The sequence below is a fragment of the Eriocheir sinensis genome, chromosome 15 (assembly GCF_024679095.1).
Source record: "Eriocheir sinensis breed Jianghai 21 chromosome 15, ASM2467909v1, whole genome shotgun sequence".
Lineage (NCBI taxonomy): Eukaryota > Metazoa > Arthropoda > Malacostraca > Decapoda > Varunidae > Eriocheir > Eriocheir sinensis.
This window is the reverse complement of record NC_066523.1, coordinates 20,753,178-20,775,677: the sequence shown is the minus strand read 5'-3', so window position 1 is coordinate 20,775,677 and position 22,500 is coordinate 20,753,178. Positions and strand designations below refer to the sequence as shown.

The following is a 22,500-nucleotide window of genomic DNA, read 5'->3' as shown; positions in this document are numbered from 1 at the left end:
CACTTGACTGGTATCGTATTCACCTTGAGAGGAAAATTTCAAGGCCGCTGCATCTGCAAAAGAGGGCACCATGATTTATTTGTTTGTTTACTATCTTCCATTGGCCCTTCTCGCGATACTAGAAATGACTAATCTCTCTCTCTCTCTCTCTCTCTCTCTCTCTCTCTCTCTCTAACCCTCCCAATTCGAAAACAGTCGCAATATCCTCTCAAGGTCGCCACTTTTTCCTCCTATGAGTCAATTTTCGTCTTTTCTCGGGTCCGGTTAAATCTGCCACACACGCGTTGACTCACTAGGCCGCCAGCACTCCCTCGTTCATCTCCCTTCGCTGAGTAATAGAAGTAAAGGTTCAAAGGTGTAGGGAAATCTCTCGACACGATTTATGATTATCTCCTGAAGGTGATTCTGTCGAGATAGAGGAGAAAGATGCTACGTTTTGTGTGTGGTTGTTTTTATTAGTTTTCCCTGTGTCTGGAGAGAGAGAGAGAGAGAGAGAGAGAGAGAGAGAGAGAGAGAGAGAGAGAGAGAGAGAGAGAGAGAGAGAGAGAGAGAGAGAGAGAGAGAGAGAGAGAGAGAGAGAGAGAGAAGTGGCATCCGCTGGCAGTCTAATGGTGTAAAGTTACCTGGCACCACCTACCTACCTCGGTGCCACTATTTTTTCCTCTCTCTCTCTCTCTCTCTCTCTCTCTCTCTCTCTCTGTGTCATCCCTTCATCCCTTTCTTCCTCTTCCGTTTTCCATTTTTCGCTCCCTCATTTTGCACTGTCACAGATGAGTAGCGGCAGGGGTGGCAGGGTAGTGCGGGTGACGCCTTGGCAGGGTGTGGGTGTGACAGGAAAATTTATGAAGGAAGCTTGGGCGAGGGCATGGCAGAGGGCGTTAAAGCAAGGACGTGGGGGCAGCGTGTGGATTTATGGGTGGAGGAGGTGGAGGTGATACTGAAGGGACCGGAACTGAGGAGAGATGGAAGAGTAGGGGAAGGGAGTAGGGTGGAGAGAACTGGAGTTGTAAGGGAATGGAGCAGGGTAGAAGGAAGGAAAGGTGGTTGGGGCAGGATACAGTGAAAGGGGGTGAGGTGAGGCTGAGCAGGGTGGTGGAGGAGGAAGAGAATGTAGCAGGTGGAAGAAATGGGGGTTCTCGGGGCGGGGTATGGTTCTGGAAGGTGTGCACTGGGTAGGCTTTGACATGGTTCTGTAGAAAGGTTGTTGGGGCAGGATACAGTATAGAGGGGTGAGGTAAGGTTGAGCAAGGTGGTGGTCGGGTGGGGATGAGGCTTGGCTAGGTAAGCTCACGTTCGGGATGGGGCAGAGCACGGGGAAAGGTGGATGGGGAAGTGGGGAGGGCCAGGGAGGGTGGGGATGGGGTAAAATGAGGGTGGAGTAAGGGTGACCAATGTGGGGGCAAGGTGGAAAGGGAGGGCAGAGTGGGGTGGGTAACGTGGATGGACTGTCGTGTGGTGTTGGTGGTGGTGGTGGAGGTGGTGGTGGTGGTGTTGGTGGTGGTGGTGGTGGAGGTGGTGGTGGTGGTGAGGGATGGTGAGGTGAAAGCGTCCTCTCGTGCCTTCCTGGATCTTATTCCCTCGTACTCAATCTCCTTTTCTCTCCTCTACTCTTTTTTTTCTTGACAGCCTCGTGCCTCGTTTATTCTTTTTCTCTATTTACTTTTTCACCATTTACTCCCATTTTCCGTCTCTTCCGAATGTACTAAGAAAGCAACAACTTATCGAAGGTTATACTATTTTGTATTTGGGATATTTTACAACGAACCTTTGCTAAGTAAAAACATTCAAAAATATTTTCTTCAAATACTTTGATATCAATATTGACGAAAAAGTGACACATAGATATTTTGAGTCGTAGAAAGAAAGTGATCTTTGAGGGAGTGAGAGATAAAAGGAACAGAGCGTGATATACAGACGGAGTATGTTTTTTCGCAGTCTTATAATTCAACAAGAAGAAGCGAAGCGACTCGTTTGTACAATATAGAATGATAAAATAAAAAGCCGAATGAATGCCGCCTCCCGGAGAAAGGGGAAAGTTGTAAATAGCTGAAAGGAGTTGGATTGCACGGCTAACTTCGCCCTCGTAGAAATGTGTGAAAGTGTTCCCTTCCGCTTTGCGAGTTCACCGAGACGAACTGACGCACCGAACGTGCCGTGCACAGGTGCCGGGCTGCTGGGGGTGCGTGGACACGGGACGCAGGCACGTAAACCTGGAGATTTATAGCAATAATAAAATTTATGCTTTGCATAATTATTTATTTTTATTAATATTATTATTATTATCATTATTATCATTATTATTATCATTATTACTGATATTGTTTCATAATTTATAAACCGAAATATCATTGGAAGTAGTAGTAGTACTAGTAGTAGTAGTAGTAGTAGTAGTATAGTAGTATTAATAGTAGTAATAGTAATAGTAGTAGTAGTAGTAGTTGTTGCTGTTGTTGTAACAGCAGCAGCTGTATCAAGTTCCGCAACCATGTGACCTGATCTACTACCGCCAGCCGGGGCAGGGGGCCGTGGTATCGCGTGGCAGGGGGGTAGGATGTGCCTCCGTCACGTCATGGGTGTGGGGGGTTTCTGTGGCCTCCAGTCGCACCAGATGACTCCATAGGCTGTGGCAGAGTAGGATGGACAGCGTATCACCGTTGAGAGGACTGGCAACAGAAGGGATGACTTTTCAGTGGTATAATTCGGTTATGCAACGTGGTGTTTACCTCGCTAGCTCGAGATGGAAGGAGCAATAGGGAGTGGGAGGAAGAAGAAAAGTAGGGAAAATATACTTACCACACTCTTGGCGGCACAGCGGGTAGGTTATGGAGTGTTTGAGACAGTGGAGGGAAACGAGAAGAGAGATTAAAAGACAAATGGAGGGAAACGAGAAAGATGGCAAAAAGAAAAGATGAGAGACTGAAAATGAATGAGGGAATTTATTACAGACCTTGTGGGATACGACCATACGATGAACTTACACTGAGGTAACATACTGTCGCTCTTGGGCGGGACACGTCGGCCCGCGCGTGCTGGGCCTCCGCGGGAGAGAATGACGCACGACGCGGGACGCTCTGCTTGTAGGAAAAAAAAAGAGGAAAAGCATGTTCCTCATTCCATCAAATGAAAACTATTTGTCGGACATAGTGTGCTCACCGAAATGCTTCTTGACAGTGAGGAGTTGCCTCTGCCGCCCCCCTCCCCGCGCTGCCGTGGAAGAGGCACCGCCGGTGCAAGTGCTGGCGGAGCGCCTTGGCCACCGAGGACTTCCTGTGTTGTAACTTTGTCCCAAGGAAATATGAGGCGACGTCTTTTAACCCCTAATAACTCTTCGGTGCTGAGTGTTGTTTTGGTGTCATTGTACTCCATTCAGAAAGAAATATCTGCTGGGACAGCAAGTAAGCTTGGTCTGGGAGCGCCGGGAATACAACTCCAATGCAGTAAAATATTCTCAAGATATTTTGAATCGAGCATTTGCTAAGTCTTGAAGGTGCCCACGAGCCCCAACAGTCGCCAGTGCCGGGGCGTGGCACCGACACTCCCGGCGCGGCGCTCCGCTGCGGAGTGCGGCGCCAGCGTCCCCGCGGCGTGTGGCAGCCCACCAGTTAGTTCCCTGCGGCCAACCCTTCGGCCCGCCCAGTACAGGCGTGGCCGGCCGTGGCGCTACTCGTTACTGGGCTCGTGAAAAATAATTTCAGCAAGCCATGCGACAGGATTCAAGACGTGAGACTCACTACTAGACTGTACGCCGCCCAGACCACTCCGACCCTCTCCTGCAAGTGAACCCCGACACTACCCTGCAAGTGAACTTCTACACTACCCTGCAAGTGAAGGACAACTGTGCAAAGCTGTTGAAAAGTATACTATTTAATCAGTCACGGAACCTTGTCTGAGACTTTGTTCGTCAGCCAAACGTCAGACCTTCAATTTTCGTCATGCCCGTGCGTGCCGGGTGGGTGCCCTGTGTGGGCTTTCAGCCTCCCAAGCCCATGGTAGTGATGATCGAAGAGGCAAATGCCATCGCCGAGGAGTGCGAGCGGGCCTTCCAACAAGTGTCCCCCAGCATCGCATTGCCCGGCATGAGCCACCCTGCAAGTGAGTCGCTGCCCCTTGCTTACATACACATGTTCTTCTGCATGATATACCCACCCACACTGTGTGCTGCCACATGGGCAAGTTACATGCAAGTATTTACCTTTCCCTTTAAACTAGAAAGTAATAGTTGCTGAATATGTTGATCTAAAGAATGGAAGTTCACTGCTGCTGAAGGTGATGTGGTGTGGCCATGACCTTAGTTGACAGACCGAGGTGACACACGATGAGAGTGAGAGTCTCAAGGCTTGGCCAACCTCCAGGCGGTTTGGACTGGTCTTTGAAACGATAACGCTGCCCACTACTGCGCGGGGCATGGGTTCTCTCATCCCCTTCATTAGGCGGGGCCACGCTGACGCTCTGCACTTTTGCCTGTGACGCGTCACTCGTGGTTATACGATGCATTCACTGTTTGATGGTGATAATTTTTTCGACCTGTTTTTAGCCAAAGTGATCTGTAGCTATTGTTGCAACGTTTGAAGTTCATTCAGTCACTGTCAGGGTGTTAGCATGTTTTCTACACGTTGCCACATTTCTTCCTCCCGTTGGCTTCCGTCGTCGTTGAATTCAAGGCAGATGAACGTCGCGGTGGGGCCCAGGTTTTGGGGCGTCCAGCAAGAAGAGTGATTCCTTGCGTCATATTTTCAATTTCGAATTTTGGTCACGAGGAAGCTTTTGTGCTACTTTCATTATTGATAATTATAATGCATACTCATGCAAAATATCACATTACTTGCTGAATTGTAGGGAGACTGAATCATAATAGAAATGTGCAGCACTCGTATAAAAAGTTTGATATGCTGCGACAGACAGCATTCATTGTCGACAACCACCACACCGAGGCAGCGAAGACACGCGGGTGGTGTCTCGTGGAGCAAGGCGGCCCGACAGCCTCGCCCCGCCGCAACAATGGTTCCCGGGACACAGATAACTAAGTACCGGAAAGGAGGTCTGCAACGCCTCCTCATTTCTTTGATTGTTCATGCAGACGCTCTCCGTCAAGATGCCTGACCCGTCTCCGCCCCGACACCCAGCAGCAAGCCAACAGACCGAGGCCACGTTTTACACTACACAAAACATTTCGCTGCTTCTGCCTCACACATCCTTGTTTCAACCAGCCACGTGAAAGCACTGTCAACTTCATACTCTCTTCTTATTCAAATGCTAAAATAGCAGCATTTACGAATCATTGTCTGTGAAAACTGAAGTTTTAAGTGATTACCTTAATCATTGTTATATTTATACGTTAAACATTTTATATTATGAAATTCGTACAACCACCAACACTTTAACATCCACCACTTTCGTCCATTAGTTATAAAAGATCGTAATAGATTTTACAAATACACAAAAAAATGAGAGAAAGAATTAGAGGAGGGGGCGGGTATACAGTCATGGGCGTGGCACAATCTAGCGGACGTCGTTCTGCCACTGAAACACCGCGACGCCAGACACGCGGGGCGGAGCGGACACGGTGAAAAACATGAAAATAGCAGTGGTTGGCGACTCCCCAGCCCCAGGGCGTCCGTGCTACAAACACACCTCAGCAGGAATATAATTACTTGCTGCCCTTTCTTTCATACTATTGTCATGATTATTATGCGGTGCTCCACGTGTAGCTTTCATTATTTAAGTTCTTCAACGAACGTTTTCATGTGGGTGTGTGTGTCGCGGGAGACGTGCTGGGTCGCGGCCACACCCAGCCGCCTGTCGCCCACCATAGCTCTTGTATCACAAAAAGTGTGAAAGAGAAGATAAATAAACACTGGGCCAAATAATGCTATCACCTCTGTGCCCCTCTGTGTCTGGTTATTTTGGTGTTTGACAGGGAGAGTGGAGGGCAGTCACGATGCGTATTATTGAAAGTAATGGCTTCCGGGGCGCCGCGATTTTAATGTGTATGACCGAGAGGCGGGCGTCGGAGAGGAAAAGGACTCGTACATTGGCTGATGTTTATATTGTTGACAGACCTCAGCCGAGGGCGCGGGGCACAAAAACAGGAGGTGAGCGGCATGAAGGGGCGGATGAATCCAGGGTAATGGAGGAAAGCCATTATATTGATGTGAAAGGGGAGGAGGGCAACATAACACAAAGATAATGACGAGGTGGAGTCACAGACTGGATAGCGTTGATATTATTAAAGTGATTAGCTATAACGAACATCCGCCACTTACTGGGAGGAGAGGTTGTGAAATTCTTTCAGATCGGGAAGCATCCACCTTGTGGTGACGGAGACAAATGTCAGTTTCGCTTATTATTTTCATTATCTTTAGAAGAAACTGCTGCTTCGATAACGATGTTTTGCCTCGACTACGTAACAGCAGATGTCCTGCAATGTGACACGAATGTTTGCACGTAGTGAGTGTAATATAATGCCATATAATGTGACGAATTACTATGTATCAGAGACGCCTGGTGGGCATAAAAAAAAGTTCGGAACAGAAGCATTACAATGATCACGGCAAACAACAGTGGAATGACAATCATGATAACGGGTAACGTACGAGAAGCTAAGTGGAATCATTGATTTGCAAGGGATTGGAGTTTTTTATTTTGTGTGTGTGTGTGTGTGTGTGTGTGTGTGTGTGTGTGTGTGTGTGTTTGCGGGTGGGTGTTAGCTCGCGTGCGTGCGTGTGTGCGTGTGCGTGTGTGTAGTAACGGGAGGACTGTGGATGGGGAGGGCGGAGAGCGTCGGTGTGATGCTCCACGGGGCGGCGTCATCCCCGTTACCTCACCACCTGTCAGAAGCGTGCCATAGAGTGTCAAACCGGCACGCACACACACACACACACACACACACACACACACACACACACACACACACACACACACTCACCGGCTCGCTAGATATGAGTGAACCGAAAGAGAGAGAGAGAGAGAGTAGGACTATTCTTGTGAGTGTCTCAGGTGTGCCGTTAAGCTACAGATATAAAAAGAAAATAAAAGCCATATTCAACCTTCGCCTTAGAGTTGTGCCAGAAGATAAACACCACCACCACCACCACCACACTCAGCACCATTACCATCTAGTACCATCCTCTGATTCATTGCTACCATTGTCACCACCATCACCAGAACCATTAGAACTTCAAACATCACCAGTATTATCATTAGGACGCATCCCCCCCCCCCTCATACCCACTATAGTGCCATTTTCACCACCGCCGCCACCACCACCACCACTGCCACTACTGACCCCCCCCCCCCTTCCCCCACAGGTTCTGGTGAGGGCGGCGAGGGCCAGGAGGATGACCAGACCCTCAAACACCCTCCAGCGGTAAGTTCCCCAGCTCGCGTGTGTGTGGGTGGGGGGGTAGTGAGAGAGAGAGAGAAAGAAAGAGAGAGAGAGAGATTAGTCCGTATTTCCTGGCAAATATTTATCTATTTATTTGTATCTGTCTATCTGTATCTATGTATAGATGCAGTACGTACAAGTGTGCGTGTGTGTGTGTGTGTGTGTGTGTGTGTGTGTGTGTGTGTGTGTGTGTGTGTGTGTGTGTGTGCAGTTCACCATTCACATTGGTCTGACCACGCGATAGAACTCGCGAACTCGCGATCGCCAAGCAGTACAGTCCACGACTGAGTTTGGAGCTCAGAGAAAGACGGATATCTTGGTACGGCTGAAACCTCACACCCTGGAGGCGGGACACAACCTATGACACCCGGTACTCATTCACTGTTGGGTGGACAGGGGACACGAATTAAAGGAGACTGCCCCTTCGTCTCCTCTCCTCCTGGGACATCTCGGATGGGGGCGAGAGCCTTAACCACTGCACTATAGTGTGTGTGTGTGTGTGTGTGTGTGTGCGTAATTCACCTCTTGATCTGCTGCGGGTCTCTCTCGAGACAGCCAGCCGTTCCCCTACGGAAGAGCACAGAGCTCGTAGTACCGATCTTTGCGTGTGTGTGTGTGTGTGTGTGTGTGTGTGTGTGTGTGTGTGTCACGGGAACCCATACAGATAAATTCCAGATGCATGATCCTTCAATTTGGCAGCCATCCTTCCCTCCCTTCCCCACTTTCTTCCTCCACCCAGGTGTGAATGTTCCTTCAGGGAGCCCGGCAGGCCTGTGGTTGCAAGGCACACGTGGCCCCCATCCACCCCCCAACCCACCAACCTAGTAACCTTGGCGGCGCCTCGTCCCTTTAATTCCCTGTTCATGCTGTCTCCAGTTATAAGCTTTTGATATTTCTTTTTTTTTTAAGTTTTTTATGTGGAGTCTTGTTTTATTTTAATTTGCCTAACATTGGAATTGATATGGTCTGTGCACCCTATTTACAGCCTTATTGCGGGGTAATCAACTGTTTTATCATGCACGTCACGTCACTGAGGTAGATGCCACATGCTTCACGCCCTTGTGGCGGGAGAGGATAAGGACTGGTTTTCTTTAAAAATTTCTTGTAGTCACTCCTGCACAGCAGCACCACTGTTTCCTTGGCTGGCGTGTTGCGCCTAGCAGTAAAGGCCCACCCACTCACCACACGAGCATCTGTTGCCGATCAGACCCAAGAATAGCGCAAGAACGTTCCCGCCGCTTGACGCACCGGGCAGGCCCAGGCTGGGAGGGTCTGCCACGCTGATGAATGGGCCGTCCCGTTGTCGAGGGAGTTAAATCTGCCAGCACCTTGAATTAATTTGAAAACAGCGGAACGAACAAAGATGTCTAGGTTTATGATTGCTACGTTTATTCTCCGTTTCCTCTATTTCAAGGGTTCTCTTCCTTCCTCATTCCCCTCGCCTCTGCCGCCGCCGCGCCCACCTGTGCCTGCCCAGCTGGGGGCCTGGGCTCAAAAACGGGTCTCTTCTTCGCACTTAGAAGAAGTTGGCAGGATGAGTGGGAGCGGCGAAAGCGGTAGTAACAAGAATAATGGAGATTATTTCTCTAATCGTCAGTAACGTGTGATGTAAAATCTAATAATTGTATCTTGTGTTTTCGTAGAAGAGTGTTCTCCGTCCCTGACTCTTCGTTGAGCGCACCGCCAAATATCTCCCGAGACAGCAAACCGTGCAAAATTATTTAGAATGCATGGCCGCTCAGCCGTGTTCCTCCACCCATTTTGCATCTTCATTCGAATAAAAATAATATTGTCGGTCAATAATTATCAAACTTATGTCCTCAGGCGTGTATTTGTACCTGGTTTAGGGCCATTACTGGGAGAAGCACATCTGATCGTTCACAAGCCCCTCACCCGTTACAAACTGGCCGTGTGCACACCAGCCACAAACGCGTTGCAGCAGCGTCTTGCGGCGTTAAATGCTACATGTTATGAGGAACTGAGGGAAGTGTGGAGCAATATTATGAGTTATGACAGGACCGGCATCTTATATTTTTAACGTGTCCTGAATATTATAATATACCGCCGCACTGTTCACAGTGCACCACTACTGTGAGTGATTATACATTGTTTCTCACATTATTAGCTTCACGTCACCGACACCACTGTACCACTGTATGTCTGACGTCCACCTGAGTTGTGTGCCTCTTCGCGAGAGCCCTCCCACGCCCAGCAGAAGGGCTTCGTCACTTCTACCAATCGGCGGTGACTTGATTGCTGGTTTGCCGAAAACAGCAAGGAGACGTGTTTCAGAACGTTCAAAACGCTGAGCCGCCGAGACGGGGCAGGGCAGACGACTGTCTTTATGGGAGTGTTTGTACGTGATGCTGGCGGGAGTGAGGCTCAGCAGGGACGACCCAAGGTTGACACGACCACCACGGGCTGGCTTCCTCTGAGACAAGGGAAAATAGAGAAAAATCGGTAAATCATACTTTTATACTCATATGACATTGACTAAGGCTGTAAAATAGGTGGTTGCACAGGCGTACTAATTTATTTTATTTTTAATTTTTCCAATATTTGTGTTCCGTCATCCTCTCCTCCTCTGTGTCATGTTTTGACTCTGACCTTATTATTTTATCTTCCTCGTGGTGTTGTGTCTGCTGTGTGTGTTGCTGGCGTTGGCGCAATGCTGACCCAGCGCCCCGCCTCCGTGCCCGCCGCCCCCCAGGCGGACACCAAAGTAAGTGACGGCCACGCCTCCGCCGCCTATGCGGCAGAAGGGGCGCTAGAGGCTCCCGCTTCCCGGAATGGTTTCCTAAAACCGCTATCTGATATTAGTTCAGTTTTGATGATTATAACAATCTAGATAAAGGCATAATATTTTGGCATAATATGCTATAGGTATAACATGCTATAGGCATGATATGCTATAGTCTCATTAACATAGGAGTGAATTTAGTGTCACTGCGTTAGTTCGTTTTCTTTTATTAGAAATCTAGATGATTAGAAATTATTGTTAGAAATTTTAAAGAGTGTGAGAACTATCAGTGAGAAGGAGACGGGACCCCGCAAGGATGCTGCCAACCGTTGCTCACCCAGCACCAACAGCAGCACCAGCAGCCTCACCACTACTGGTTGTGCGCGCCGCCGCGCCCTCTTAACATAGTGTAGTGTTTGTTTCTGCCCTGACACTTCCTCGATTGGACTCTGAACTGATAAGCAAAATTCAGAGGAATAGTTAACCATTTGCGATGGGTTTGTATTTAGATTATTTTATCATTGTTACGTGTACCTACAATTGGAAGCAAGCCAAGAACTAGAGAGATTATTGCCCATTTGTTCCTCTCCATAGAGGGCAGGAAGGGGTAGAAGTACAACAGTCAAGGTGCTATTCTATTATTACGATGATGCAGCATATTAAAAATTAAATTAAAGGAAACAAATTGCATCAGGGTCATGTATATTTCCAGCGTGCAACTTTGCCATCACAGGCCCAGGTAGAGTTTTGCTATAGATTTGAACCGAATCCTGACACAGAAAATTCTTATATAACCTCCTGATTGTAACAGGTTAAAGACGTTCACCAGCGCGGCCTTCACTTTTATTTGGCGATTTGGTGACGACAGTAAAGTTCACTAAGAAAGAATAACGGAAAGGGACAAGTCAGACTGCAACTTTCCACCTGCCATTGCTGTTGCCTATAAGCGATGCCAGGTTATGTTCTCAGCGGCTGCGGGGCAGGCGTGTGGAGTCTGAGAGCCTCGCCCTTGATGCCGCTGCCGTCACTCAGTAAGCTCATTAGGCTGTGTATATCTTTTGTGCACATCATTCCAATTGGTATTCCCATGAACAAAGTAAACACTGGAAAATTTGAGGCAATCGAATAAAAAAAGGTTAAATAATGTTTATCGATCTTTATTTTTATTATTCCTTACCTTAGCTCTTTTTTTTTTTTTTTTTTCCCTGGTGAATACCGATTGGAATGGTAGTGTATAAGTAGGCGTTCATGCCCTAACTGTCTTTCCTCCCTCCGCCAGAAACCACCGATGAAGCTCCTGATGAGTCCCAAGGGCGTGCAGGACTTCCAGGCCGTGCAGGAACACTACCAGGCGCTCATGGATTCCATCCCCACCAGCCCCGAAGTCGGAAAGATCGTGACGGAGGTGCAGAGTCCGACGGGCAAGGGTGAGTGTGCCAGTATTTCCTGACCCCCCCCCCCCACACACACACACACACATACGCACACACGACGCCTCAGTCATATTACGAGATGCGGTTTAGTTTACTCATCTTCAGTACGTTAAACTTATACGGATCGAGTTATTAATACAAATGATAAATCCTGGGCTTCATTCTTTTTCTTTTGTATAAATATATAATGTAAATACATAAATAAATTCATTAAATATAGTTAAAAGTCTCATCACTTCGATTCGTACCTCCTCCCGCAGGCGCTGAGCTCTTCGCCAAACGAAAGAAGAGAATGGACAAGTTCATCGTGGACGAGACGACGGTGCAGAAGGCGCAGACCTCCGCCACCACCACCAGCACCTCCACCAGGACGCAGCAGCAGCAGTCCATCAGCTCCACCGCCAACGACCTGGCCCTCAAGAAGTCGGCGGTGGAGGAGAGGAACAGACAGCAACAACAGATACTGGTAAGTGTTATTGATTATAGTGTTGGTGATGGCGATGGTGGTGGTGGTGGCGGTAATTGTTGTGGTGGTGGTGATGGTGATGGTAGTGGTGGTGGAGGTGCCTTAGTAATGGTGTAGCGGTGATGGTGATAGTGGGTCGTAGTGTAGTATAGTAGTGCCTTTGAAAGTGGTGATGGACAATTTGGTGATGGTGATGGTTGAGTTTGGTTGTGATGGAGGCAGTGGTGAATGATAGTGATGGGTATGGTGGTGGTTATGGTGATAGAGGGGATTTGGTTGTGGTGGCGACAGCGGTGGGCAGTATGGTGATGAGCCTAATGATGATGATGATAATGATTGGGTTAGTGATGGTGATGGTGAGTGTTGAAAAGGCAACAGCCACAAGAAGAATATATATGTTTGAGTTATCAGAGTTTACCTGCTAATTTGTTTCCTTTTAAGCTTTATTTGATTATTTGGAGACTCACAACACCTGCTATTTTGTCTGTCCCTTTAGGTTATATTTCCTATCATCCTCATTTTTTTTTCATTAAGTTTCAGGATGCATTTATTTATGTTAACTTATTTACGTTTATTTGTGTCCTTTAACAGGTTTTATTTATACATTCCTTTACTCTTCCGTTTTTGTTTGGTTCTCTTTCCCCTTGTGATGAGTTTTTTTTTTTATGTTTAACAGGTCATCATCCAGTTGTTGTTTTTTTTTGGCTCGTGTTTCAACGTTTATCCATACGTTTGTTTGTTTTTTTCTTTCTTTTCTAGCAGATGTCACATTATTTGTTTTTTCTTTATTATTCTGCTTGTGTCTGAACTTTAACTTTTGCTCCGTTATGCATTTTCCTTTAACAGGTCTTATTTTTTTTCTCTCCGGTGTGTTACGAGCCTACTTAATTCGGTTTCTTACAGCCAGCTTTGAGTTTATGGTTTGGGTTTTCCATGTTTTCTTTCCCGCTCACGCCAACACCTCCCTCACTACACCCTTTGTTTTGCTTCAGTTGCTCGACCATTGCTTGCGTTAGGTGTGTCCTCTTGTCCAAGGGTTGCCTTTTTTGTGTGTGCGAGAGGGAAAAAATGAGAGAGAGAGAGAGAGAGAGAGAGAGAGAGAGAGAGAGAGAGAGAGAGAGAGAGAGAGAGAATGTGATATAGTAGTAATAGTAGTACTAGTAGTAGCCTAGTAGTAGAAGTAGTAGTAGTAGTAGTAGTAGTAGTAGTAGTAGTAGTAGTAGTAGTAGTAGTAGTAGTAGTAGTAGTAGTAGTAGTAGTAGAAGTAGCAGCAGTAGTAGTAATAGTAGTAGTTGCTGTGGTAGTGGAAGCCGTCAGTGGGTCAGACGTGTGGTGGTGACGTCCACAGGAGCAGTTCCTGAGGAGCAGGGAAGAGAGCCTCACCCTGGTCAAGTCCCCGTGGCAGGCGGCCATGGAGACGGGCACTCCCGACGCGGCCTTCGACGATAAGAGACAGAAGCTAAAGGTACACTTACACCTACACTTCTGTGGGCTGGATGGGCTGCTTGTACACACGGAGACACTCTGAGGTCACGGCACACAGCCACCTCCCCCTGACTCCTTCCCAGCCCTGTCGCTTCCCGTGGTGGTGCAGATGATAATCTCAGATTTATTAAACACTAAAAGCCGTCTAATGTCGAAAGTATTGTTGAAGTGTTTTTTTTAAACTTCCTTTATGAATACTCTAGGTCTTTCTCCACCACTGGACACGGAACTGGCTGACGGTGCAGTGGTTGTGTGTTGCGGCCTTGCGGAGACGTAACAAAGCGCTTGTATACTCACAGCAGCGTTGGGCACATGCCTGGCACATTCCCTCACGCAAATTTACTACAGCTTGCTAATACAAATGGATCAGGCACACACACACACACACACACACACACACACACACACACACACACACACACACATGGTTTGTCAGTCCATGTGTTGCTGCAGCACCCTTCTCCTTTCATTCACTCGCAACACAACGTGGCTCTTTCATTTTTTTCTCATGTTTAAAAGCTTTACATCAAGCCTTTGTTCCAGGCTGGACACACACACCGCCCCAGCTGCTCGCACGACGCATAATAAGGCCTTCGCTTTCTCATTCCTTACTTATTGCCTTGTTACTCTATTATATTAATACTGTGGTTTACTTTCTAGGAGAATTTCTTTAAACCAGATCTAACCGACCAGCTTTATGCTCCTATGAAAGCTGGATTGCTGCGACACTAAACACTGACCTCCAAGCACGCATGAACCACCGTAATGTACATATCCATGCCCTGGTCTCTGCCACTCCAGCTCAAGAGTGTCCGCGAATCGAGCAGTGCTTCATGGGCGGAATTCAGTGTTTCTGACCATTATTTTGCTGCTTCATTAGCGTAGTTATGTGTGTACAGCTGGTGATCAACCTATCTGACTGTGTATATTTTTTTTTCCTTTTATGTCTGTTCTTCATATTTCCTTTCCTTCTTTTCTTTTTTTCTGTCTGTATATATAATCTATTTATCCATCCATTTAGCTATACGTATACACAGTGAGTGACCGTCCAGACCCCCCCCCCCCCTCCATCCTTTGTCTTTGTGTTGGTTGCAGCAGAATGATTCATGGTACCCAAGCATTGCACCCTTTCTTATGTACACACGAAGGATCGTTGATACCATATACACATTACACATTTTGCAGGGCGCATTTCACAGGCCTGGGAGCAGCGAGCGGCCCGAGGTATAGCGTGCAGTGTGCGGGGCGTGGCTGTGTGTGGCGCCTGTGTGTGCTCCACCTCGTAGTTACCACTCTCCTCTCTGTGTGCTGACCCATTAGCTACGTAGACCCGTTGGGAGAAGGAATAGACAAAGCCGTGCAGGAAACTATATGTATGCGGATGCACTCTTGGGGATATAAAGTCGTGGGGAAGTGAAGCGTAATGGTTACTTTTTATGGCTTCCTGTCACCTTGGCTTTTTTTTTTCTTCTGGTTGCCTTCAGAGCACTTTCACTGTCATGCAAATAACTTTGGGAAAGACGCAAAAACATGGCTTCTCAAACGTCGGTGTTATTAGATACCATTTTTACTCCTTGCTGCGTCAGCCTCCTGGCGATGCACTGCTGTAGTCTCCCGCAGGTTAAGTAAGCATCCAGCGCCCTCTCGTGGAGCGTAGTAAGTGTTGCTTTGTACAGCTCGTGTCGTTGATATCTTCAGTAGACATTTTTATCCAGCATGAGTATATACGTAGTTGTAAATATGTTAAGGAGCGTAATGGGTAGTGACTGGTAGTTTTGATGCATTGGTGGTCTTGTCGCCACCGAAGTACTGTGGATAGTTTGTTGTAAGGTTGTTAAGTAGTGTTAGTGTGTGGACGTTGTGAAGGTTACGGAGCTATTTGTATCTTTTGCTTCACTGTACATTTCAACCGCGTGTTGCATGTCTGCTTGTGACCGTGTTCAAGGACAGACCGCAGCCACCTGCCGTCCCTCGTGTGGGAGAAAACGCCAATACCTTCAATTTGAAAACATGAATGAAATTTAGTAACCTTGTTTACCTTTGCTGCTTAATCTAAACCTACTTGAACTTTCGTCAAGCGGTTATCAAGACATCAGTACTTCCCCCTCGCATAAAAGCCGGATGTATTGAGGGCATGACTTGTTCATCTTTGCTGTTTTATTTTCTAAACACTCAAATAAAGATTACTCTAGCAAGAAGTCGTGAAGAAGTCAATGCCTTTCCTTCACGGCCCGGCGGCAGAGGTGCTGCGAGGGGCGTGACTGGCAACCCTTCGCCGCCTCCCTCCACCAGCATCCAGGAGGTGACAAATGAGGGAGACGTGTGTGCCGTGAGGCGAAGATGTGAATGGCTCCGAGCAGGATATCCAACAAGTAGATATTTGTGCATGAGAGAAGTGTCATTGCGGCTGTATGGCGCTGATCTTTAAGTGTTAGCGAGATATCCGAAGCCAACGTACCGTAAAGGTTTCATATAAGCATACCGCTCATACCATACTTCAGGAGCAACATGATGTCCAGGGTAGAGAGAAAGTTATGACTCAGGGTATGAATATTATGTACAAAGGTCAAACAAGACATCCGGTACATTGCCTGATAAACACCATGACAGCGGCACAGCGTTAGTAAGGCTATAATTTAATAAGTGTGTGGTAGACAAGCCGCATGAATTGTAGACTAAGGCTGCAAAATATAATCAGGAAAAAAATATATACCCAGCTGTACAAGGGTTAAGTACGACATCCAGTCTGTTGCCTAATAAACACGGAAGCAGGCTGCGTCATAAGCCGTGTCTGAAGCCTGTTTCCCCTCCTCCCCCCCAGCTGGCCAACACCGTGGTCGAGCGAGCAGACAACAAGCTGGCGCAGGCGGCGTCGTGGCTCGAGCCGCCCAAACCCGTGTCGGTAAGTAACACACAGACGACGATTTCTGGCCTGTGATTTTCTTCAGCTGTCCCTCGTTTAGCTTCTTCACCATCGCTTACACCAATATCTCTTCTCATATTCGTTGCCAATAATTCTTCTTCGGTCAACACTTACAAGGAGTCTTTATGAACCTATTTATAATTAATCAGTATCATCATCGTTGACAGTCACTACTTTTTATTAGATAATATTTACTGATAGTCACGCACTGCTTACCCATGATCATCACAACAGTATATCAGTCGTGATTCAGCCATTAAGTCATGAAATTGTCAGTTATACTAGATCTCTCTCTCTCTCTAACTAGTTTTTGCCTTGTCATCACGTTGAAAGACTTATCTGTGACCTCACGCACATCAGAAGCAGAAGATCGTCAGTGCGTGTCTCGCAGGCCTTGTAGCACTTAGACTTCAATGTTCTCGTGGCTATTATACCTTACGCTTGCCATGTTAGTCGTTTTTCATTCACCTAGAAAGATTCATTGCTTGATGGTGAACAAATTTAAACATATAGAGCTTTTATTATTGAGTGATTGCCCCACTATCTGATCATCAGCATCAGCACCGGCATCATCATCATCATGTTCACCATCAGCATCATTGTTATCATTGCCATCACCATCATCATCTTTACCACCACCACCGTCACCTGCGCATCACAGCCTCAGTGCCCATTACAAGAACTTTTTCGTATGACATCCATGTGTAGGATTTCTTCTTCTTGATCTTGGCAGTAATGCGCAGGGCACCAGTATAGGTGCATAACACGCATTTCACATCCATGTCTTCTTCCCACAGTTGATGGCGGCGCCCCTGTCCGCTGAGGTGATCCCCACTCCAGCAACCCCTCCCACAGGTATGTGACCCATCTCGCCCGGCTCCCAGCACGCCCGGGGACCCGCCGCGCACACTGCCACAACACACTCACCTCGAGCCCCGGGAAGCCACCCTCTCGTCAGGAACTCGGGACCTGAACCTGTTTGTAGTTTCCACCATACGTATATCAACATTGTTTTCCCTAATTATATTTCAAGGGGAACTCTGAGAGCTCTCATAAGTGGTATTCTTTACCCTTAAATGATAGACCCTCGGCTTCTCATCGTATTAGTTTGATTGGTGTGTCGGCCGCTCTTTTGGCCGCTTCATGCAGTAACGACAGGGTGGTTAGTCCCGGGGCTCGCGTGCTAGTAGCTGCCTCTCACACCTCCAACAGTGGGGAACAGCTGCACGCCCCCCGCCCGCCGCCCTCCACTCACTTGTGTACAGCAAACAGAACCGTCTTGCCACTTTGCTTAGATGTATTAATATTATTCACATTTTTTTTACTTATTTTTCTATTGTGGCTTGGACAACATCTTCCCTTGGGCCACGGCACTTGTGTATGTACTACTCACGACCTTGCGGGAGGGGCCAGAGCGGAAGCACAGCACGGACACTGAGCATCATACACCAACACCGTCTGTCCTCATAGTCAGTTCTTTTCATTTTTAATACCGCCGTTTGTTAGTCATTCGACGGCATTGCTTCCCCACAGGTTCAATTACCATTGCCTTTTTTATCATAGCTGACACGTAACTTTAGTGTCTTTTCCATGGTACTGTAGAAAAAAAGATGTTTTTTTTCCCATAGTTTCAGTTTTTTTGGTGTACAGCTAGAACACCCTTCTGTTAGTCTAGTGGTGCGAGATCAGGTGTGTTGATGCATGTTGGTGTCTCGCCGCCGCCCACCTCCCTTCCTCTCGCTAACCAACTCGACCTTCACACAACTGCATGTTTGTTCTCTCACACATGCCGTTGTCTTACCATACGTATACGTGAAAATGTGTGCATGCACTGGAAAATAAGATATTAATCATAAGCATAATAATATTAATGCTTCTTTCTATTACAATAGTTTTATTTTTCTTTCTCACGCCGCCTTCCACTGTCTGTCTACAGGCTCGTTCACCCTTCCAGACCTGACAAAGATCTTGACCCAACCTTCTAAGCCCAAATCCTCCGAGCCCAAAGTAGAATCTAACAAGCCTAAGGCAGTCCCTCCCAAGCCTAAATCCTGGCAATCGGGGAACCGCACAGGCAGCGGTGACAGCCCAACTCCGTCCCCTTGTGGAGGCAACCAGCGGACCCCAGCCTCCCACGCCTTCACCTCTCCACCCCCTCACCACTCTGTCTGCTCTCCAAAACCTCTTCCTCTTCCCCCTCCCCGCATTCGTAACTCACCTCAGTCTATCTCACCAGCCCCAAACCCCACATGCAGAAGTGATAAGAGCCAGACTGCTGCGCCTTTAGATGACCGTAGAGCCTCTGCATCCCCTAAACTGGTGGTAGGTGCTGCCAGCTCTTCCGTGACACCCTCTCCCGCCCCGGCATCCACGACTGCTTCGGGAGCATCTAAACGTTCCTTGGCACGCCCCGTTGCCTTTCCTAAGCCAGTGCCGGCAGTAGTCTCTCCTGACATAAAACATTATGTAGTTTCAGCCTCCAGAACCCCCCCTGTAGAATCACCGAAACACGAACCAACAAAATTTCACCCGTCTCCCAGTAGCACTTCCTCGGCGACGCCTTCTAGTTCGTCTCAAAGACCCATTCATGACACTGACAGCTCCGTTTCGACATCCACTGCTTTGGCCTCAGTGCCCGTCGCTAGCTGTGGTGGTGGTGCTTTCAAACCAACTTTTAAATTAGATTCTGGTAGACCAAATTCTGTGCCTGCATACCTTCCTGCTTCCTTACCCTCTCCCTCCTCTACCTCCGGCGTGACTCCAACCACGTTCTTTCCCCACAACAATGGCCCCACGTCGTCCCAGAGCACTGTATATAGGGACCAGGAACTAAAGCCTGGCACGCCTCCTGTCTACGTATTTCCCGACGGAACCGAAGCTGCTTACTTGACCGAGAACGCACTGAATCATCACTTCGAGAACAGCGCTCAGGCGGAGACACGTCAAGAGTGTTTCAATGACGTCAAGACCTCATCGACAGCCACCAAATCCCTCGCACACATCTCTACTGCCTTGGACCCTTGCGGATCAAACCCAGAGGTCAGCAGGCGCGCGGAGGGCACACCTCTTACCACTCATAGTGATAACTTCAGCACCCGCCTTTCTGACAGCACCGGCAGCAACAGCTGTCACCATGAAAGTAATGTCTGCAACACTGACATTACCAGCAAAATTAGTAGCATCCACAGCAGCACCAGGCCAGCACGACCCACTTCCCTCCCACTTATATCACTCTCATCACTTGTAAACAACACAAGCTTTGCCTCACCCACTTCCTTTCCATGCAATCCTGCCAGTAGCCCTTCAGTATCTGCTGCTTACCCCACTGCACGCAGCTTCTCTGGTATTGCTTTGCCGCAAAATCCTGTTAGTGAGAGTTCCCTTCCGTGTATAGTTGCTACTGATCCTAGTGTTGGGCCACAGGTAGGTGGTTTGTCTGCTCTAACAGCCGCCTCACCCCCGCCGCGTCCTCTCCCTGGCCCTTCGTCGACTCCTCCAAGCCACGCAGCCACCAGCCCGGGCCCCACTTTCCTCGTACATCATGGCACTGATGAATGTTCGCGGTATACTGAGACCTCAAGTCCAATGGGGTGTGAATGTAAAATCCAGCCATCAGTGATGAACCCCATTGAAACTTTCAATGAAAACCATTCAGAACTTAAAACAGACCGACAGGATTTCGAAGTCGACGAATCTTCTAATGCCTCCAGGAAGAAAGAAGTAGAGTTGCCTGTGGCACCTATTGACGGTAAAGAATTATATTCCTTTGATAAACGGAATAAGGGCAGCATTGCAAGCGTATCAGGCAAACCTTTACCTCAGGCTCGCGAGAGTTTTAATGCCCATGACGAAAATTCCGAAATTGAGGACGTAACTTCAAACTTTTCCCAAGGCATCCCGCTTATTGAGGTATCAGATGAACACAGAAAGTCGTCTCTCGATGAAGAAGAATTACGGCAGTTCATGGAAGAGATAAAACTGAGTTTCCAGAATGCACCATCTGCTATTGATAGCGTCGTCATAGAGGACCTGAAGCCGCCAGACTTTTACCGCAGTGTGTCCCGAAGTAGCATGGACCAAGAGGTTGACGAACTTGACGTGACTGCAACTACCAGAGACCGCCTGGCGGAGACCCCTGGAAGACATATAGGAGAGGATTGCTTGCTCATTGGTCATTCTAAAGACGAGGAAAGCAAGAAGACGTCTGTTGAGTCTCATTGTTTGGATAAAGACATGAGCCAAAAACAAGGCACTGAAGTAAGTGAAGAAGCAGAAACAGTTGCCTTCCAAGCAGAGCCTGACCATAAAGGCTCTTCTAAGGATGCAGCCGACCCACAGCCAGAGAAGGAAGAAGAGGAGGAGGAGGAGGAGGACGAAGAAGGGAGAGGGAGTGGCTACTCAGGGTATATGCAGCCGCGGCTCAGCTTTCAAAATTGCATGGTGTTCACTAGAAGGAGTTCTTTTCCTACTAACGAGTCACCTTCACCACCGCTCTCCTCGCCGTCCTCCAGCACCAATCCTCCCACTCCCTCCGCAGGCCCGGCAGCCATCTACACTGCCGAGGTGAAGGTGGTGCAGCGCTCCTCCTTACCCCCCACCCCGGCCCCGGACGGTGAGTCCCCTTCGTCACTTACACTGAGTGCTGCCCAGAGATACATAAGGTGTCCTGTCCACTCTTCCTCCAGGTCGGAGGGATATCGTGCGCCAGGATATACGCCACCCATGGACCCTTAATGAAATACAGACCACAGTTATTACCTTAGTGCTAATTATGCTGGTGCTTTTAGAGGTTTCTAACTGAATGCTTTTCCCACAGTGCCTCGGGCCGTGCTGAGCCAGGCAGAGAAGGACAAGCGTAACTCCCTCAACTTTAACCTGGCGGCCAAGGGCTGGGGCACCTACAACACCCACTACAAGCCGATGACCTTCGCCACGTAAAAGCATCGAGTAGGATGGCCTTCAGGATGATCTGACAATTAGTGGGCCTGACAGAGGTGGCGGTGCAAGCCTCCAGCGACGTCGCTGGCCGTCTCTGCTAATGCTGCCGGACGTGTTGTATATTTTCGTCTTCGTTTCTCCAATCACCAATACTCGAGTTTGCGATTTACATAACATTATTTTCATGCGCAGTGAATTTATCAAACCCATTAGCTTTAAATACTGTGCTTCAATTCTGGCATAAAGTTTCATCAGCAGTGCGTTAGTTTTGAGTTCTTTATTCTGTGTTCTTTTGATTTTCCTTTCCTTCGTATAGTTCAGCCAACTTTACTTACTGTGAACGGCTTCCTGTAGCGCCGTGCCTGTAGAGTCATTTGTCGACAATCTTCGTCTTCCTTTAATGCATTATTTTCATGTACTCATAGTGCTCTGGAATAAGCCAGTCTTTGTGATGAGCATCTCTATCTTTACGTTCCTAATGTTTCTTAACCATAGTTAACACCCTTTGGTCGAGTTCCAAGGAAGATGCCCAGCTTGGTGACGAAAAGGGCGTGTTGTGCCGGAACTGTACCCTCCCCCTCGACATTTCATTGTTGTTCATATTCAGTGTCGCACACCCTCCTCCCCCTCAAAGTGCTGCTGGGGCTCCTTCTCAGCTATTTATGAACTGGTAATAGTGAGAAGGAAGGCCTGGCGCGGCGGCGAGGCTGGAGGTGGTGCGGGAGCGTTAGGGCAGCCAGGGAATGTTTCATTCAGCCTTTGAGTGGTTGTGCTGGTGGGGCAGACGTCGCCCAGTCCTGCGTGCGTATGTCACCATGCATCACTAGTGACCTTAAGATCGTCTCCCGCGCACCACGAACACCCTACCTCCGCAGGAAGTAGGTTTGGTGCGGCGTGTGGCAGCGTGTAGGGAGGCCAGGTGCTTCGCTGTCCCCCGCAGGGCTGAGCGACTTCTGGGCGGGCGTGGACCGGGCCTTCCCTCCCACGCCGCGCCCACGCTCCTGCCTCCATGACACTGCCTTCTGCCATGTATCTTGTGAAAAAATATATACACAATTATATATTGAACTTGGCTTTTCTACTCCCTCATGCACGTTTTCACAGCAGGGGGTGAATGGTTCCTGTGTGAGA

General features: G+C 48.2%; 1 protein-coding gene across 17 annotated transcripts in view; it reads left to right on the top strand.

The window, feature by feature from the left end:
* Positions 1–22,437, top strand: part of LOC126999031 (nascent polypeptide-associated complex subunit alpha, muscle-specific form-like) — a 107,398-nt gene extending 84,961 nt beyond the window's left edge. For 10 of the 17 annotated variants that reach the window (XM_050861359.1, XM_050861369.1, XM_050861367.1 and 7 more), the window contains 10 exons: positions 7,308–7,366; positions 10,065–10,106; positions 11,404–11,551; positions 11,818–12,023; positions 13,372–13,488; positions 14,694–14,732; positions 16,330–16,410; positions 17,229–17,286; positions 20,969–21,043; positions 21,248–22,437. In XM_050861359.1, the coding sequence (XP_050717316.1) occupies positions 7,308–7,366; positions 10,065–10,106; positions 11,404–11,551; positions 11,818–12,023; positions 13,372–13,488; positions 14,694–14,732; positions 16,330–16,410; positions 17,229–17,286; positions 20,969–21,043; positions 21,248–21,369 (947 nt within the window). In that variant the 3' untranslated portion in view covers positions 21,370–22,437. The remainder of the gene's footprint in view (positions 1–7,307; positions 7,367–10,064; positions 10,107–11,403; positions 11,552–11,817; positions 12,024–13,371; positions 13,489–14,693; positions 14,733–16,329; positions 16,411–17,228; positions 17,287–20,968; positions 21,044–21,247) is intronic. The other 7 variants (XM_050861364.1, XM_050861363.1, XM_050861366.1 and 4 more) reach the window with 6 other exon arrangements.
* The last annotated feature ends 63 nt before the right edge of the window (positions 22,438–22,500 follow it).